Below are 19,615 nucleotides of genomic sequence, written 5' to 3' on the forward strand. Positions count from 1 at the left end.
ATGGACTGCGACTCTCTACTCTTTCCCACTCTTTCCGCGCGCCCTTTACCAACATGGCTGCGGGAGCGGGGCACTCTGGGATGCGTAGTCCAGCCCTCTCGTGTCTTCCTTACCCCAGAGGGGCTAGCTCCGGGAGTTGTTGGCGGCCGCGATGGCTCCTGGGAGTTGTAGTTCTTTGCCCTGTCTCGGACCCCTCCTGTTTCCGGTGCCGTCACGGGGCAGAGCAGTCGGTGACAGTACCGAGGGCCCCCGCCCCGCGCCCATGGCTGAGCCGGATCGTGAGTCGGGGGCCCTGGTGGGAGGGTCGGGCCGTGCCGGGGCCTGGCTGAGGGCTGCAGGCCCCGGGGCCCGAGGGCGGGCGTGGTGGGGCAGGAGATGGGGGCTGCACGGGGGGGAATGGAATTCAGGGGCCGTTGCAAAATGATCCATATTGCTAGCTTGGTGGGTTTCTGGGTCGCGAGGTTTTAAGGGTCCGTTTGCCACGTCCCCCAGGTTACTAATGATCGCGTCTTTCTCTCACCTTAGTTGCTAAGGACCCTCGTTGCTAGAGACTTAGAATGCCGCGGTCCAGGTTGCTGAGGGTACCTGGTTGTTAGTGGGAACTGTAGGATGCTAGGGGACCCCTGGTGTCCCCTCCTATCTCTTCCTTCCTCTCCTAAACCTACCATCCCACCCTCCCTGCCACCCACCACCCAACACCTCTTCCAGGCGGAGTATCTCTTCTTATCTTCTCACTTGCTTTCTACGCTTCCCTCTGCTTGTAAACCTAACCCTCCCCGTACACACTCACACACTACTGCGTCCTTCCTAACTCCTCCTAAGTCTTCCTCCATACCCTGTATGCTTTACTTTCTTTTCTCTCTCCTAAACCTTCCCGTCCCAGCCTCTTTGTCCCTCACTAACCACCTGTCCTCCCAGCACTCCCCACTCTGATAAGATCTGCTTTTCCCCATTCCCTCCCTCCATCTACTCCATTTTTACACTTCCACCCCAGTATAACTAGGTTGGTGGGTCTTCTTGACCCCCTCTGCCCCCCGCTGCTTTGAAACCCTTCATTCCCCCTTAACCACTCCCTTCACCATAACCACATCTGCTCCCCCTCCTCCCCCAGCCTCTGACCCTGTGGAGACCCAGGCAGGGAAGGTGCAGGAGGCTCAGGTGAGATGGAGGGAAGGGTGGAGGGAAGGAGAGAGATGGACTTCCAACACCCCACACGGGGGGAGGTGGCAGAGGGGAGACAGATACCCCAGGGCCCTCAGCTCACTGCCCCAGTCCCTCACCCCACCTCCTGGTTCATCCTCCCGGGGAATGGTGGATTCTGGGGACTGTCAGAGAAGGGTGTGCAGCCTCAACCCCAGGCCTGCCCTTCCAAACTTTCCTTTCTCCTTGCCCTCCCCACCGCGGCCCCCATCCCTTCTGAAACTCATTTGCACTGGGCATGGAAGAGCTTTGGTCCCTGAACTCACAGATCTCACAGGACAAGTGACTAGACAATGACCCTATGGGGTGATAATGAAAGTAGCTCAGGGCACTCTGGGAGCCCAGAGTAAACTTTGTGGGGTCACACAGATTCCTGCCAGTCCCTTCCCTGGAGGAATCCACAGGCTGATCTAGAGTCAGATCGAGATACAGCACATGGTAGTTAGTGTAGAGTGATTTAGCATTTTCTCAGGCAAGGTGAGAAATGGTGTCCCAGACAGAGGATACAGCTTTTGCAAACACTGAGGGGCATGAAAGAATGTGATGTGTTCAGTAATCAGGTGGCTGGGGAGGTCAGCTAATTATATTCATGGTTAGCATTTACTGAGTACTTACTCCAGCCGGGTACTCTGCTTAGTGTTTGATGTGCCTCATCTCATTTCATCTTCCCAGCATCCCTGTTGGGGGGCAAGGTCTACTGTAGCCATTTTATAGATGAGGAATTGGAAACAGAGTTGTTCAGTAACTTGTCCACTGTTCCTTGGCTAGAAGGGCAGGGACGGGTTTGCCACCCATGGCACCCGGCACATTGCGTCCCGGACACTTCGCTGGAAGCAGGCTCACAGAGGCCCCACCAGCACCTCCAGCTCCCTCTTAGGCCCTGTTGCTCCCACGTTCTCAGCAGGGCCCTGAAATCCTTCCACAGAGCCTCACTGTCTGCAACCTGAAATCATGCCAGCCCACCCACAGACGCGAGATCGCAGTTCAGATGTAGGCCAGTGCAGAAGCAGTGATGAGAGCACCCCACAGAGGCACGGCAGAGCCACACCGAGGGGATAAGAGCTTCCTGTCAGGCCGGGCTTCTCCCTCGCCTGGCTCCCAAAGCACGACCACTGTCAGGGAAAAAGGTTTAATGTGAAAAAGCGATCCTCGTCCCAAAGAGAGAGATTCGAGGATGTAAATTGCAGCATTGTCTCATACAGAAAAACTGGAAACAGCCCAAACAGCTATCAGTTGATGGGTTAAATGAACTACGGGGCATCCTTACACTGCAAAACTATGTAGCTGGTAGGTCTATGATACATTGTTTGGCGCAAAATGCAAGTTGCAGCATCGTACTGTGGTATGACCCATTTCTGGGGAAATAACGAGTTTTACCCGCAGAGACGAAATCTGGAGTAATTACCATTGTACTGTTAATAAGAGTGGTTAGCTTGAAGTGGGGGAATGGGACGGGGGTTGTGGGTGAGGGAATCATGAAGCAAGTGCCCCCAAGTTATACATTGTCTAATGGTCGAAGTTTTTGTGCAGCATACGTAGTCCGAAAGTAACGAAAAGTTTTCACTATGTTTGGAAGGGAGGTTTCTATTCAAAAAGGCTTGGAACCAGAGTTGTGAGTGATGGAGAGGGGTCGTTGGAGGGGTTTTAAACAGGAGAGCGAATTGGTTAGATTTTTTTTTTTTTTTTGGCTGCACCACTCGGCTTGCGGGATCTTAGTTCCCCAACCAGGGATTGAATGCAGGCCCTTGGCAGTAAGATCGCGTAGTCCTAACCACTGGACTGCCAGGGAATTCCCCAGAATTGCATTCCTACCATTGCATGAGGTCCATGACAGGGCCCAGGCCTGGGCTAGCACACAGCACAGCCGGCGTCCGTTTGTTCAGTGGTGGATAGTTCTGGAACTCCCGCCGAGTGCCAGACCCTGTTCTTGGTGCTGGGCTGCCAGCGGTGATGACGAAAACTCCCAGCCTTCTTGGAGCTGACATCATGGTAGACTCCATAGATGTTCGTGATCAGATGACTAGACTGGAGAAGCCACAGAGAAGGGCCTTTGAAGTGGAGGGGAGCGGGCCGACCCAGGCAGGCCATCACACACAGGGCAGCAGAGTAGATCAGAGGTGAAGACTGAGGCTGGGAGCCTAGGGAGGAGGTCGGGGCAGGACCGCGGGGAGGACAGGCTGGGCCACGTGGAGCCCTGGAGAGGGGACGTGTTATGGCAGGAGGGCAGGGGAGGGAGGCAGGAGGCGTCTGGCAGACCGGGGGCCGGAAGCCACACTGAGATGGGGCCCAGGAGGAGGAGCAGGTTTGGGGGAGATGCTGAGGCCAGTTTGGGACACGGTGGGAGTGAGGAACCGGGGATCACTTAGAAGGAGGCATACCAGGAGGCTGCGGGAACCCTGGGTCTGGAGGACAGACCAGTGGCGTGGATGAGGCCGACCAGGGAAGGTGAACAGAGAAAGTAGGTAGGGCCCAGGACAGAGTCCCAGACCCTCAATTTGGAAGTCTGGCTGAGGGGAGGAGTCGATAAAGGAGATGGAAGGGTTGGAAAGGTGGAGTGGGGGGCTTCAGGCAGGAGGGCTGACGGCCGCAGGGTGAGGACCGAGGCGGTATTCACAGGAGTGACGTAGGTGAGGAGGGCTGCAGGACTGCTGGCCGGGGCAGGGGACTAAGGGGTTGTAAGGCGAGGCCGTGGACACCGGGAGGTGATGAGAACATAGCCAGTGCTTTCTGAGCGATCACCACCACACACCCGCCCCAGGGCTGTTCTGAGCACCTCCCAGAGGTGAACTCACTTCATCTCACAGTAGCACTCTGAGATGAGTGTCCTCTGAGCTCCACTTCTAAGAGGAGGAGCTCGGAGACTCAGAAAAGCCAAGTCACCCACCGGAGACTGTGCTCCTTGCAAGTAGCAGAGCTGGGTTTTCCAACACAGGCAGCCTGTCCCAGAGCCCACACACTGGCCCCCAGCACTGTCCCCTCCACCCCTCACTTCCTCGGGCCCAGCTCCCAGCCAGAGCCTTTTCCCCAAACCCAGTGTCACCCCCACTTCCCTCCCTCCCTCACCCCACTTCTGGGGCCTGATCACCCCACCCCCACCCCTTCCAGGACTCAGATTCAGACACTGAGGGAGGAGCGGCTGGCGGAGAAGGAGAGAGTGAGTATCTTCCTTGAGAGCACGGTTCTGGGGGGCGGTTTAGGGCAGGGATCTGGGTGCTCACCTCCGCCAGGGGTGACATTCAAAGTATGTAATACCAGATGCAGTGCGAGCGCCTGGAGGCCCCTGACTGGGCCAGGCATTGAGCTCTTAGCTGCGGGAAGGCGGCGGGGCCCCAGGGCTGGGCAGGGGCACTCGGGGCCTCTGGGCACCCTGACTGAACACCCACCCGGCTGCTGTCTCTCTTCTTTTTGGCCAGTGGACTTCCTGCGGAATTTCTTCTCCCAGACACTGGGCCTGGGCACCCAGAAGGAGCGTCTGCTGGACGAATTAACCCTGGAAGGGGTGACCCGCTACATGCAGAGTGAGCGCTGTGAGTCCTCTGCCTGCACTGGGCCCCTTCCCCTCTCCTGGCCCCAAGTGACTTAATTCACAACTTTCATCTGCAAGTCACAAGAACCGCAACTCAAACCGGCTTATGCCAAAAAGGGAGTGTGTTGATCCTGTAACGAAAACCCCGCTTTAATCGTGGCTGGATTCAGCGGCTTCCACGCTGTTGTCAAAAATCTGAACCCTCTCTGGTGCAGCTCTTCTCTGCGTTGGGGTCAAGGTTGCTCCTGGCAGTGGCAGATACAAGTTCCAGCAGCCTAGTGGCTCCCACTGAAGAGAGGGGGAGCCACCTTTCTCCCAGTAGTTCAGGCAAAAGAGCAGAGATCGGCTCCAATTGGCCCGGGTTGGGTCACATTCCTACCCCTGAACCAATCACCGCGTCTCTGATTGGCCAGGCCTGTTTGACAGAATGAAGATGCTAATAATAGTAATTACCTTATAGGGTTATGAGGGGGTTACATAAATTCATAGATGTAAATGCCTGGAACCGGGCCTGGAACAGAGCAAGGGCTGCCTAAGTGTTCCCTGTGACGATTATTACAGGAGGCTTGTTTCGGGTGTGGTGTAGAGGTGCCTCTTTATGGGGTCACCATGTAATTTATATTTCTCGCCACGAGTTGAGGTCACCAGAGGCTGAGAAACCGAGCCCTCGGCAGTCCTCCACTAGAACAATCCACTCTTTGAGGGTCCTGGACAGCCTTTTGTTGAGGACGTCTTCTCCAGTTTCCCTGTCCTCCAGCTGCTGCCGTCTCTCCGAGGGCAGCCAGGCCGGCCGTCCTGAACCTCCCTCTCCTAGGGCAGGCCAGACAGCTGTCTGCAGCCATCTCTTGGCTTGGGTGGGCCCCCAAGAGAACGAAGGCAGTGGCATCAAAGCTTTCATTCCTTCTGTCCTCCTGCACATGGGTTTTAGGATAATTGATTCATGAGGGCGCCTATGAGGGGATAATAGTAATTAATAACAATGAGGACTTGCATGGCGGTCCGTTGGTTAAGACTTCGCCTTCCAATGCAGGGAGTATGTATGGGTTCGATCCCTGGTTGGGGAGCTGAGATCCCACATGCCTCACGGCCAAAGAACCAAAACATAAAACAGAAGCAATACTGTAATCAAAATTCAATAAAGACTTTAAAAATGGTCGACAGAGGGGCTTCCCTGGTGGCGCAGTGGTTGAGAGTCCGCCTGCCGATGCAGGGGACGTGGGTTCGTGCCCCGGTCCGGGAAGATCCCACATGCCACGGAGCGGCTGGGCCCGTGAGCCATGGCCGCTGGGCCTGTGCGTCCGAAGCCTGTGCTCCACAACGGGAGAGGCCACAACAGTGAGAGGCCCGTGTACCACAAAACGAACAAACAAAAAAAAAATGGTCCACACCAAAAAAATCTTAAAAATATAAAAATAATAATAACAATGAATTGAGCTCTCGCTGTTTGCCAGGCACTGGGCTAAGCACTTGACAGGTGTCCCCTCCTTTGATCTTCACATGATACCTGTGAGGAGTGATCTGGACAGAGGAGGAAACTGAGGCGCAGAGAGACTGTGACTGGGTACAGGGTCACACTTCTGGCAAGAGGCAGAATCAGGGCTCGATGCCAGGCCGCCTGAATCCAGGGCGCACGCTCCCTTCCACATGGCCCCTGGTGGGTCCACTGGGCCGAGTCCAATGGCATTCCGAGACAAAGCCAAGGGCTGTGGCTGTAGCAGGCCTCAGCCTTTGTCACCCTTGCTGTCCTCCTTTGCACAGAACACCCCAGAGGCGCCCGGTTCACAGGCGCCTCACACCCGTGTCTGTCCATCAGCTGAGGGGCAGATGCCAAGGGTGCTGCGTGGCAGGGCTGCCAGCCAGCCAGCCACCGAAGAGGCAGCTGGGCTATTTCTGCACAGCCCCACATGCTTGTGAAGTGATGCCACCCCTACCACGCCTCCCCATCTTCTTCTCTGAAAGCTGGTGACGATGGGGGAGCAAAGCGCTTATAGGTGTACGAATCGTGGGGCTAAAGAAGTTGAGCACGAGTGACTTGTAGAATCATCAGCGCTGGGCACTGATCTAAGCTTCACAGGGATGAATTCATTCTCTCAACAGCCCTGCAAGGTCAGTACTGTGATTATACCCATTTTACAGAGCAGGAAGCTAAAGCCCAGAGTGGTGATCTGAACTAAGACGCCCCCGCTGGTGTGCAGAAGAACTAGGATTGGAAGCCCTTATCCACTCTGCTGCTCACTGGGCATGGGCTGAGAGTGGCCAGTCTTTGGTCTTCACCTGAAAATTACCAGACTTCCGGCGGCTGATGTGCGTTTGATTATGGAGGGAAGGAATAGGATGAAGGAATGTGTATCATATGCTGGAAATAGATGGCCATCCAAGATTATGTCCAAAAGATGAGGGGTGGCCAGAGATTTTTTTCACAGTAACCTGCAGCTCTTCTGGGCGAACCCCCCACCCCACCCCTCTCACTAAGATCTCATGCATTTTTGTCTAGATCTAGCGAGGAGAAATTTCTCTCCAAGTGGCCTTTTCTTGAATCTTACTACATTGCTATAATTTCATTTCTTTTAATATAAATTTATTTATTTATTTTGGCTACGTGGGGTCTTCGTTGCTACGCGTGGGCTTTCTCTACTTGCAGTTTGTTGCGGTGCGCATGAGAACGTTGTGGTGGCTTGTTGCGGAGCACAGGCTCTAGGTGCGCGGGCTTCAGCAGTTGTGGCTCGCGGGCTCTAGAGCGCAGGCTCAGTAGTTGTAGCACACAGGCTTAGTTGCTCTGTGACATGTGGGATCTTCCCAGACCAGGGCTCGAACCCGTGTGCCCTGCATTGCAGGTGGATTCTTAACCACTGCGCCACCAGGGAAGTCCCCATTGGTGTAATTTCAAACAGTGGATTCTTTGACCCCATGCTGGCTCTTCCATCAGTCACCTGTGTGACCCCTTCCCCTATCTGAGCCTCAGTTTCCTCATCTATAAAGTGGGATGTTAACACCTCCCTCCTTGAAATGGTTGGGAGAGCCATTCAGGGATCTGAAATGCTTGCCCCAGGGCCAGGCACAGAGTAAACGCCTTCAGGGACTGTGGTGGGTGGTATTATTTAAGGGTAAGAAAGGGAAGGGGAAACTTTGGTCTTTTAATGTAATCATTACATTCAGTCTGTGATGATATATTTGATTATTAGACAGAAGAGCCACTAATAATTTTTTAAGCTGTCAGAAGTTCATTGTGAACACCAGCTCAGTACTTAGTTTATGGCAAAGACAACTGGTGAACACCAGCTCAGTACTTAGTTTATGGCAAAGACAACTGGTGAACACCAGCTCAGTACTTAGTTTATGGCAAAGACACCTGTCTTAAGATAAATGGTCACATTTTGGAGCAGTGTTTGATGTTCAAAACAAACTGTTACAACAGTAAACAAACGTAAACTGAAAAAAAAACAGAAACAAAAAACCCACGCTGCATAAACTCTTCTCCTCCAGGTCGCAGGGTTATCTGTTTGGTGGGAGCTGGAATCTCCACTTGTAAGTGCCCCCCTCCCCCAAGAGAACTCCCTGGTTGGGGGTGCCCCTTCGAAGAGCTGGGGAGGAGCTGTGTGGGGGCCCTTGCCTGGGAGGGTCAGTGTGGTAGAGAAGGGGCCAAGGTCCCTCATCGATTGAATGCCCGCTGCCACTCCTCCCCCAGCGGCGGGCATCCCTGACTTCCGCTCCCCAAACACGGGCCTCTACGCCAACCTGGAGAAATACCATCTTCCCTACCCGGAGGCCATCTTTGAGATTGGCTACTTCAAGGTACGTGTCCTGCAGGGAGGAATGTCTGTAATGGGGGTGGGGGGTGGAGGTGTGGCCGCCTCTCTCCAGCTCTCATCTCACCAGGGCCATCTGGGTGCCCACCTGCCCTCCGGCTCTCTCTCCCACAGAAACACCCAGAGCCCTTCTTTGCCCTCGCCAAGGAACTCTATCCTGGGCAGTTCAAGGTGAGCTCTCTTTTGCGGAGGCGGTGACAGGAAAGGTTGGGGGCCAGCAGGCATGGGAAAGCCCCCTCCAGGGCCCTTCAGACAAATATGATAGCCATTAAACACGTGGGCTCTGGGGAAGTTCCCTGGCCTAGTGGTTAGGATTCCGGGCCTTCACTGCTGTGGCCCGGGTTCAGTCCCTGGTTGGGGAAATGAGATCCTGCAAGCCGTGTGGCACCGTCCAAAAAAAAAATATATATATATATATATACACATGGGCTCCGGGCCCAGACGGCCTGGGTCCAAGTCCTGGTCCCTCATTTCCTGCTCTTGTGTCCTTGAGCCTCTGTTTTCCCTTATGTAAAATGAAGCTGTTAATAGTCCACGAGAAGAGTTGTCGTGAGGCTTAAATGAGTTAACGATACGTGCAAGAGCCCAGACCCCAGAGCCAGTCCTCTCTGTGCAAACCCCAGCTCCACAACCTGGGTGACTCTGGCAAGACAGTCACCCTCTCTGTGCCTCAGTTCCCTCACCTGTGAAATGGGGATAACAAAGGTGCGCGCCTCGCGAGGTCAGTGTGACGATTCCGTGAGGGAAAACAGGCGTGGCGCCTGGAACGGTTCCCGGCGCACGGCGGTGCGCAGTCAGTGTCTTCCGTCTTCATCGGCACTGTCATGATTGCTCCCCTCCAGCCCACCGTCTGCCACTACTTCATCCGCCTGCTGAAGGAGAAAGGGCTGCTCCTGCGCTGCTACACGCAGGTAGGCGTGACCGCGGGCGTGCTGGGAGGAAGAGCGCGGGCTGGAGGGGCCCCGAGAGCTCAGGCCACGGCTTCTCTGTCACGTGACCTGCAGTGACTCACGTCCCCTCTCTCAGCCTCAGTTTCCCTTTCTATAAAACAGAGGCCAGAACAGCTTTGCCCTCTCAGGCCTGTGGTGGTGTGGCAGTGACCTCCCTCAGGGCCATCCCAGGAGTACTTCTCTGAGCAGACACTATTGGCACCATAAATTTCATATTTGACAGGGCTTTCCAGCAGATGACTCCAAACTGAGTTGATCTAATATGATCACTACACCTGACAATTTTCCGGCTGGTAGCTGTAAACTCTTAAGGAAAGAGCACTATTTTTTTTTTTTTTTTTTTGTGGGGCACCTTTTAAAAATATATATATTTATTTATTTATTTGGCTGTGCTGGGTCTTAGTTGTGGCAGGCGGGCTCCTTAGTTGCGGTTCGCTGGCTTATTAGTTACGGCACACCAGCTCCTTAGTTGCAGCAGGCGGGCTCCTTAGTTGTGGCATGCATGTGGGATCTAGTTCCCCAACCAGGGATCGAACCCCGGCCCCCTGCATTGGGAGCGTGGAGTCTTAACCACGGCACCACCGGGGAAGTCCTGGGACACCCTTTTGTAATTTGCACAAAGGCCTTGTGCGTACCGTGGGGCCGTGGCTCATACAGGTCAGGTGCTTGGCGGAGGGCCTCGCCGGGGTGTCCTCAGGGAAGGACAGCTCACATTGTTGGCTTCCGAGTTGGTGAGCCTTTTAGGATCTCGCACCCCTAATAGTGAAAAATGTTTGCACCTCTACCTTTGTTTCATAAATACGTATTCAAATTACATGATGTACTATAGCCCTGATACCATGCCTGCTCTAATTCATACCTCAGAACCCAAAATTATAAAATAGAGAGAGAACACATGGATAGAAATAGGTGTTCTATTATTTTCTTCCTGCGCCTGGCAATCGGGAGTCTGCAGCCTCAGAAGTTGCCACCAGGGGGAGGATGAAATCTTTGCAGGTCCGGAATTCACAAGTGGGGTAGGTGCTCCCACCCAGGGCTGGCGGGGGAGGGGATGGCCTCCTCCTTCCAGCAGGAGCCCCAGCTCAGAATAAACCTGACCTTTCTTCCCAGAGAGTCAGTTTTTTCCATGAGATGTGACTCAGACTTGATACGAACAGCTCACCTGAAGCCAAGTGCCTTCATGAAATCCTCACCATAGCCCTGCTGGCAAACTTGTTTGTAAGCTTCTGTCCCAATGTTTACTGAGTGCCAACCCAGTGCCAGGCCCTGCAGGCAGTGAACGGAGGGAGCAGACATCCCTGCCCTCCTGGAACTGACACTGTAGTGTGGGGAGAGACAACGGACGAGATGGGTGAGTTGCGTATCTACGCTGATGCTGAGAGGTCTATGGCGCGCAGCTGAGCAGGAAAGAGGACTCAAGCTCTGTGTGTGCAGGGTCGGGGGTGCTGTAGTGAACAGGATGTCAGGGAAGGCCTCACTGAGAAGCAGGACATTTAAACAGAGACCTGTAGGAGGGGAGGGAGGGAGCCATGGGATCATCTGTCGGGGGAGAGTGCATTCCAGGCAAAGCGAACGGCCAGTCCAGAGGTCCTGAGGGGAGGCTGCATTTGGCGTGTTCAAGAAGCTGGATCTGGACTTCCCTGGCGGTCCAGTGGTTAAGACTCCACGCTCCCAATGCAGGGGGCCCAGGTTCGATCCCTGGTCAGGGAACTAGATCCCACATGCCACAGCTAAGACCCGGCACAGCCAAATAAATAAATATTTTTAAAAAGAGAAAAGAAGAAGAAGAAGAAGCTGGATCTGAGTGAGCAGGGAGGACAGTAGTAGGAGAAGATGGAGGAGACGAGGTCAGGGAGGTGACAGGGGTGGACCGTGTGGGGGCTTGGGGGCCACAGGGAGGGCTTTGTCGTTTCCCCTGAGTGAGATGGAATCACAGGAGGGCTCTGAGCAGGGCAGGGATGTGACCTGACCCAGGTGTTCACAGGGTCCCTCTGGCTGCGTGAGGGGGGCAGACTGTGGGAGCAGTGGGGGGCGGGTACCAAGACCAGGGAGGAGGCTGCAATGATGTTCTAAGCAGGAGAGGATGGAGGCTGGGCCGGGGAGGGGGCCGCCGAAGGGGAGAGGTGGGCGGCTTATGAACCCGTTTTGAAGGTGGAGCTGGCAAGACTTGCCAATGGGTTGAATGTGAAACGATTCGTGAGAGAAGGAAAGGAGTCAGGGATGACTGGCTCCCTCTCAGCCTGAGCACCTGCTGCCTTTTATTGAGATGGTGGGACGTGCAGGCGTGGGGGGCAGAGGAGGAGCTTGGCTGAAGGCATGTCGGGGTTGAGATGCCCATTAGACAACCACCTGGGGACATGGGCAGACAGCTGGACACAGGAGTCTGGACTCGAGCTGGAGAGCAGCAGATAGACGACGTTTAAACCCTCCAGACAGGATGAGATCACAGGGGTCCCAGCACGAGAAGCCCAGGCCCAGGACCAGGTGGCTCATGGGGGCTGCTCAGAGGGCTTGCTTCCCAGCTCTGTCTGAGGCAGAACCCCCTGCCCCAACCACGAAAGCACACCAGCTGTAGGCTATTTTTAGACGAAAGCCAACACCAATGCGTTGTGAGGTCAGCGTGAAATGTGGTGGCATTTCCCCCCAGTTGCAATTCTTCATGTGTGGATTTAAGCACGCATACGTATTCAAAATGGCGCATTACGTAACATAGACAAAGGTGGAAAAAATTTTTCCAGTCTCACGTTTCACGAAACCTTTTTTTTTTTTTTTTTAAACTCATCACCCTCTTCTTTAACCTCAGCCACTTTTTGAGTCACTGACCCAGTTTTCTGGAACACATTGTCTTCACGTCTTTCTGAATTGTGACGATGCAGCACTTTCGAAGCCACGCGCGATGCTATTTTTATCTCAAGACACAAGTATCCATTCAAACATGAGAACAGTTGTCGCCTTCGTTCAAGTCACTGTGATCTCCTCAGCAAACCAGCTTATCGCTCTTTTAAATCTATATCTATGGCATTTACATCATACATAGGGTTTGTACTTGGCTTTCTTTCATTTAAGCCCTGTCTGGAGGATCCTTCCATATCTGCACCCACATAGCAGCTTCATGCTTTTTTTAAAAAAAATTATTTATTTATTTTATTTTTGGCTGCGTTGGTCTTCGTTGCTGCAGGTGGGCTTTCTCTAGTTGCGGTGAGCGGGGGCTACTCTTTGTTGCGGTGCGCGGGCTTCTCATTGCGGTGTCTTTTCTTGTTGCGGAGCACGGGCTCTAGGCGCACGGGCTTCAGTAATTGTGGCACGCGGGCTCAGTAGTTGTGGCTCGCAGGCTCTAGAGCGCAGGCCCAGTAGTTGTGGCACATGGGCTTAGTTGCTCTGTGGCATATGGGATCTTCCCAGACTAGGGCTCGAACCCATGTCCCCTGCATTGGCAGGCGGATTCTTAACCACTGTGCCACCAGGGAAGTCCCAGCTTCATGCTTTTTAAAAGCATGTCAGAGACGTGATGTCTTGAAACCAGAAGTGAGCCAAGGTTTAAAATTCAAGAGATTGCAGATGAAAACCCAGACATCAGGCTCCTCTTGAAAATCGGGAAGAGCTGGCTGTACCCTGGGTGGCTTTCTGTGGGGGAGAGTGGTTGGCTGGAGCTGAGTGGCCGCTGCCCACCTTGCCCAGGGCCCGCCTCCTCACCATGACCTCTTTCCTGCCTGATGCTGAGGCCAGACGTCAGTTGCTGTGTGTTGCCATGCATTCATTGCTGCTTGGCCTTTATAGCGAACCTCTTGGGCCATATTCCCCAGCCCCAGCTTCCCTCCCGGGGGCCACGGCTGCTGCCTACTTCTTGGGTTTCCTTTGAAGATATTCCATACTTAGGCAAGCAAATACACAAATTCATATATTGATTTTTTCACATCCTGTACACACTGCCTTTGTGCTTAGGGCTTTCTAACATCTTGGAGAGATCCCTTCACACCAGTACATACGGGTTGACCGCATTCATTTTTGTTTGTTTGTGGTTTCTCCATCAAAAGTGGCATCAAGGGAATTCCCTGGTGGTCCAGTGGTTAGGACTCTGTGCTTTCACTGCTGAGAGCGTGGGTTCGATCCCTGGCCAGGGAACTAAGGTCCCGCAAGCCGCACAGCATAGCAAAAAAAAAAAAAAAAGTGACATCAAAGGGTAACACAGAGGCATGTAGGTAGACCTTTGACGTGCCATTTAGTTATATGCATGCACACTGCTTGCTTACGTGCCAGGGAGTTGGTAACTAAGTCAAGAAACAAAGGCAAAACTAGCATTTCTAGTAAAGGGGGGAGAGGGAAAGCCACAGAGAGTCTGGGAGCAGTGACTCTTGTCTGCATGTGTTGGGGATAAACTGATGGCTGGCTGGGAGCAGAGAGGGCAGTTGGGGCTGCCTGCCCTTGCAAGGGAACCCTCTCAGTTGTTCACGGAGCCTCCAGGAAACCTCGTCGGGTCAGCTGTGGGCTGCATATGCCCGGCCATCTCTGTAACGTCTGCCAGTGTCCTCCAGCAGCACCTGCCCCAGCAGCATTCCTCATGGGCAACAAAAGCTGCTCCGGAGGGGCTGGAGAAAGCGCAAGTGTCTATGTGAAAGAGAAGAATATTCTTGCCTGTTGAATAAGGAAAGTATCTCTGTCTGAAAAGACTACAAGTTAATATACTATCAATGCAGCAGATCATAGTAAGGTTAAGTACGAAAACAGTGTGATGAAAACCCAGAAAACCCTCCTGATTCATTGATTTATGTTAATGCCTGGCCAGGGCTGCCACAGACAGCTGTGCAGGTTGGGTACTGCACAAGGATGCCATATCTGAGAGGACTGCGTTTACAGTGGAGACACTGGAGCGTTGTACGTTTATTTCACCAAATTTCTGGCAGGTGCCACTAGAGTGTCTGGTTCTAACAAAACACATTTGCAGCAAAACGGAAGCAAAGTGGCCCAAATTTGCCAGGGCTGGTTTGTGGCAGTGGGTCTGGGCTCATAGAGATTTGAGTTTGGGCCCCTGCCTTTAAGTGTCCATGACTTACCTTTTCAGAGGCACCATCAGGATGAACAGAAGAGTTTTAGACACACCCTGCCCCTTGCTTCTCCCTCCCTTCCTTCTTCCCTGTCCCACTTGCTTTCCTCAGCCGCAACTCCTGGCTATGCCTTCTGCCCCTTGGGGGGTGTGGTTCGCTCCTGACCCTCTCTCCTCCATCTCTCCCTCCAGAACATAGACACCCTGGAGCGAGTGGCGGGGCTGGAGGCCGAGGACCTGGTGGAGGCCCACGGCACCTTCTACACGTCTCACTGCATCAGCCCTGTCTGCCGGCAGGAGTACGCGCTAAGCTGGATGAAAGGTGAGGGGCTGGAGGCTATTATCCCCGAGGGCAGGCCTCCCGTCCCCTGTCTGCTCCCCAGCGCCAGGGACAGGGTCTCCACGCGCGGACGCCAGCTCTGTCCTGCACAGCTCTGCAGCTCTTTTTAGCAGATAATGGCAGCCCCCAAAGATTGGAGTTGGCAGTGGGGGTTCATTTCTCCCAACACCACCTCACAGCCAGGTTATGATGGATGCAGACTCCAGACACAGAGACGTGCGTTAGCAGACAGGCCCCCACGTGGTCCTACAACTTGTTCTGTGAGGTCATGAAACCTAGCTCTTTGTCCTTTGGGCGCTCTGACCCCGTCTCACATGAGGGGCTCATCCAGGCAAGCGCAGCTACACTCCAAGAAGAGCAGAAGTATCTGAGAGAACATTCTGGGGTGAGGGGAATGTCCAACACGGCAGCCACTTGCTACATGGGGCTGTTGAGCTCTTAAAATGTGGCTAATGTGACCGAGGAACTGAATTCTTAACTTTCTTTAATTTGTATTAATTAAAATTTAAAAGTCACATGTGGCTCTAACCAGCATACCGGACAGCACTGCCCCAGAGGCACAGGATTCAACCGGCCGATTAGCTGGATTCAGGCGAGCAGAGGCCGTGGCGTGTGAAGCTGGGCACAGCCCTGGTTAGGAATGAAGCCTGGGGGCTGTCCTTAAGGATGCAAACTCCAGGGCTTGCTAAAGTCCTCATCCCTGTTCTTGCCTGGGCAGAGTGTCCGAAAAGAGAAGGAGGAACAAAAAAATCCACATTTCCTGAATGCCAGTGAGAGCTGATTTCTGACATCCATTGTGCTAATTAAGAAGCCACTTACTTCATCCATGGAAACCCATTTCTGACGTTCTTTATGCTGATTTCACAAAGCCTCTGGTGTCCCTGTGTGATAAGGACAGCTGCAACGCTGATAGTAGGGCCCCTGGAGTGTGGCCCTTCTGACCACATGCCAGCTGCCCGCCCCTGGGGTGAGGATTCCTGAATAGCCCAAGTGCACGCAGCTGGGGGTGATGGACAATTAACATTACCCCATTATGTCTCTCTTACAGCAGTAGCACAAGCATCACTCGCAAAATGTCATGTACTGTCAATGCAAAAATATTCTCAAGTAAATGACAGACCTTAAAGCAGTGCTCTGTAAATATCTGTTGAAGGAATGAGTGAATAGTTGAATGAACAAGCCAGGATTCTGTGGGTTGCAAGTGACAGAATGCTTTCAAGCTTCCTTAATCAATAGGCAATGAGGACGATTGTCATAAGCATGGGGTGTGCGTGGGGGCAGGGGTGTGTCTGTCACAGAGCCCAAGAGTGGGAAGCAGCTGCACCTAAGGTTTTGTCCCTGTCCCAGCATCATCTGCATAATTCTTCCCTCTCTGCCGCTAGGCCTGGCACCTACCAGGCCTCTCTGACCCACGGTGAAGTAGGGCTGCCCTCAAAGACCCACTGGACGAGCTTCACTCCCAAGTCCAGATCCCCCAGGTCGGGGGTTGGTGGAACCCAGCTGCCCCTTTTAGGGGCGAGTGTCTGCTCATTTGTTTGTTTGTTCATTTAATAGCTATAGGCTGGTGCTGGGAGCCACCCCAGGAATGTTGGGGGCGGGGGAGGGACAGCTGTCTAAGAAGGGCGGTCCCTCCTGAGCAGGGCAAACACCCCAGGAGGCCCGCCCGGTGACTGAGGTGTGTTTGTGTTGACAGTGAAGGAAGGATGGGGTGGGCAGGCAGGCCGCGGCCCCAGCCCAAAGCCTCTTACCCCGTCTTCTCCCACCCCGTTCCCCACGCTCAGAGAAGATCTTCTCCGAGGTGACTCCCAAGTGTGAGAAATGTCGGAGTGTGGTGAAGCCTGGTGAGCCTTGGGGCCGGGGACCAGCCAAGGCGGACCCAGGCTGGGAGCCCCTCAGCCACTAGCCCCTTCCCAAGAAGGCCACGCGCCCTATCCGTCCACCCACCCCCGTCGCCCTCTCTCCCTGACCAGTGCCCGGAGTCTGCCCCAGGGAGAGTGGGTACCATAGCCCCTAGTCTGTCCCCAGCGCTCCACACTCCCGTCCCAGCCCTGCGGTCCACCTTCTGCTCCTGCCTGTCCTCTCTCTCCCTCCCTGTCTCTGCCCCCCTGCTTTTTCACTGTCTCTATCTCTCCCTGTGTCTGTCTGTCCATCTATCTCCACCTCAGATATCGTGTTCTTTGGCGAGAACCTCCCAGCGCGTTTCTTCTCCTGCCTGCAGTCAGTAAGTATACCCGCCGTGCCCCCCATCTCGGTCCACGCAGGGGCAGCCTGGGTCCTGCCCTGGGGAAGGTGGCTTCCCCAGGTAGCTGCGGGTGGGCTTGCAGCGGGGGCCGGGGACCGCAGCCCAGCCTCACTGGCCGCTCCCCCTTCACAGGACTTCCTGAAGGTGGACCTCCTCATCATCATGGGCACCTCCCTGCAGGTGCAGCCCTTCGCATCCCTTATCAGCAAGTAGGTTGGGGTTCGGGGCTATGGGGGGCTGCTGGGGACTGGGGGAGCCGGGACAGGCCCTCACCACTCAGCTCGCCCTCCACCAGGGCGCCCCTCTCCACCCCGCGCCTGCTCATCAACAAGGAGAAGACTGGCCAGGTGAGTCCTTTTAGTCACACCCTGCCACCCCCACACAGGGGCCCCACATTGCCTCCCCCCGGCCTCCTCAGGAACCAGGGGACAGGTCTCTGGAGAATCCCGATACTTTGGACCCCTCAGCTCAGACCTAAGGATTCTGGAATCCACAGTGTTCAGGTTCCAGGCTGCCCTGACTCCAAGATTCCACAGGCCTCTGTGTCATTCACCCCTTTTTTTTTTTAATTTATTTATTATTTATTTTTGCCTGTGTTGGGTCTTTGTTGCTGCGCATGGGCTTTCTTTAGTTGTGGCGAGCGGGGGCTACTCTTTGTTGCGGTGCACGGGCTTCTCATTGCAGTGGCTTCTCTTGTTGCGGAGCACGGGCTCTAGAGCGCGCGGGCTTCAGTAGTTGTGGCACACGGGCTCAGTAGTTGTGGCTCGCTGGCTCTAGAGCACAGGCTCAGTAGTTGTGGCACACGGGCTTAGTTGCTCCATGGCATGTGGGATCTTCCCGGACCAGGGCTCGAACCCGTGTCCCCTGCATTGGCAGGCAGATTCTTAACCTCTGCTCCACCAGGGAAGTCCCTCATTCACCCTTTTGAACGAGTGACAGAACCCCAGCTCAAAGCGACTTAAGCCAAAACGAGAATGTTGTGCTTCCCGTGACTGAAGGGTCAGGGCTAGCTGGCCCCTGGGCCTGCAGCAGTTCTGTCAGGAGTTACCTGCTCCCTCTCTCATCTCTCTTTTCCTGAGGTAGCTTCACTCCCAGGCAGGGGCTCCCTCCTGGGGACAGATGTTTCTCCAACAGGCAAAAAACGTACGGTGTGCCAGATACCGTGCTAAGCATTTCCTCTGTATTAACCCGCTGACAGTACAACCCTAGGAGTGGGTTTGATGATCACCCCCACTCTACAGAGAAAGAAACTGACGTTCAGAGAGACCAGGCCACTTGAGCAAAGTCACAGAGCTGGGATTCCAACCCAAGCCACCTGGCTCCAGGGTCTGTGCTCTTAGCTCCCCCCGACTCCACCCCCTTCCCCACAGATGGACCCTTTCCTCGGGATGATGATGGGCCTCGGAGGAGGCATGGACTTCGACTCCAAGAAGGCCTACAGGTGAGGCCCTCCCGCGGCAGTGCGGGGGCAGCGGAGCCTTCAAGGGACAGGGCCAAGGTGGGAGGGAGGGCACGGAGGCACAGGGCAGGGCAGAGCCGGCAGGGCCCTGGGACAAGCCTGGGAGCTTTGACTCTCACCCGCCCACAGGGACGTGGCCTGGCTGGGTGACTGCGACCAGGGCTGCCTGGCCCTTGCCGACCTCCTCGGATGGAAGGTGAGGAGCCTGGGCCACCCCCGCCCACCCTGAGCCCAGTCCCTGGACCCCCGTCCCACAGGTCCTCTGACCTTATGATGCATGATGACCTCTGACCTCTGTGAACTTTGTCCCCTGCAGAAGGAACTGGAGGACCTTGTCCGGAAGGAGCATGCCAGCATAGATGCCCAGTCGGGGTCAGGGGCTCCCAACCCCACCACTTCAGCTTCCTTCAGGAAGTCTCCACCTCCTGCCAAGGAGGAGGCCAGGACCACGGAGGGAGAGAAACCCCAGTGACAGCCGCATCTCCCAGGCAGGACGCCCAGCTTTGGGACAGCTGAGCCCCAACCAGGCCTGGCCCCCTCTAACTTACAGCTCTTTTCTGGGGAGCTCAGAACATTTCCTCAATCTACTAACTACTCCCTCCCCAAACTGGGGTCCCAGCACCCCTGACCCCGGCGAATCTCTAACAGTCTTAGGGGCTGAGGCTTGGGCAGCCGGTCTCTAACAGCCCGCAGCCCCTAATCACCCTTAGGGCCAAGGATCAGCCTCCCCTAATCTCTAACTGCTCAGGGGGCCAGGGGTACCTCCAAACTGCTAACTGTCCCAGGACGAGAGCCCCAGGGCCCCCATGCTCTCTACTGTTCCCAGGGGCTTGAGGCCAAGTCGACGAAGTCTAACCTACCCTGGGTGGGGAGGTGCGCCCTCCAGACGTAACTCACACCCAGTGGGGGGATCCAAGCCTCAAGGCCTCCCAAGTCTCTGCCTACAACTCCCAAAGTGGGTGCCAGGCCTCCCAACTCGGGACCCGCTTCCCAGACTGGGGTGGGCAGATGGTGTCGCTTATTAGAGACAAATTAAAAACAAAAAACAACT

At 54.7% G+C, this 19,615-nt stretch overlaps 1 protein-coding gene across 1 annotated transcript; it reads left to right on the plus strand.

Moving 5' to 3' along the window:
• The first annotated feature begins 186 nt into the window (after window positions 1–186).
• Window positions 187–19,612, plus strand: SIRT2 (sirtuin 2). Its single transcript, XM_082676413.1, has 16 exons — window positions 187–278; window positions 1,112–1,158; window positions 4,306–4,354; window positions 4,614–4,727; window positions 8,210–8,251; window positions 8,412–8,518; window positions 8,647–8,703; window positions 9,375–9,443; window positions 14,716–14,845; window positions 16,645–16,704; window positions 17,029–17,084; window positions 17,238–17,314; window positions 17,401–17,452; window positions 18,476–18,546; window positions 18,694–18,760; window positions 18,881–19,612. Exons 1-16 carry the CDS (start codon window positions 263–265, stop codon window positions 19,034–19,036), a joined length of 1,170 nt encoding a protein of 389 aa, XP_082532539.1. The 5' UTR covers window positions 187–262; the 3' UTR covers window positions 19,037–19,612.
• The last annotated feature ends 3 nt before the right edge of the window (window positions 19,613–19,615 follow it).

This window comes from Grampus griseus, assembly GCF_964374135.1.
Source record: "Grampus griseus genome assembly, chromosome: 19".
Lineage (NCBI taxonomy): Eukaryota > Metazoa > Chordata > Mammalia > Artiodactyla > Delphinidae > Grampus > Grampus griseus.

What these genes read in the sequence shown, in the direction of transcription:
- SIRT2 (XM_082676413.1), top strand. An exon ending in TCCTGCGCTGCTACACGCAG is followed by an intron (nt 9,444 to 14,715) that starts GTAGGCGTGACC and finishes CTCTCCCTCCAG; the next exon opens with AACATAGACACCCTGGAGCG. An exon ending in GACTCCAAGAAGGCCTACAG is followed by an intron (nt 18,547 to 18,693) that starts GTGAGGCCCTCC and finishes ACCCGCCCACAG; the next exon opens with GGACGTGGCCTGGCTGGGTG.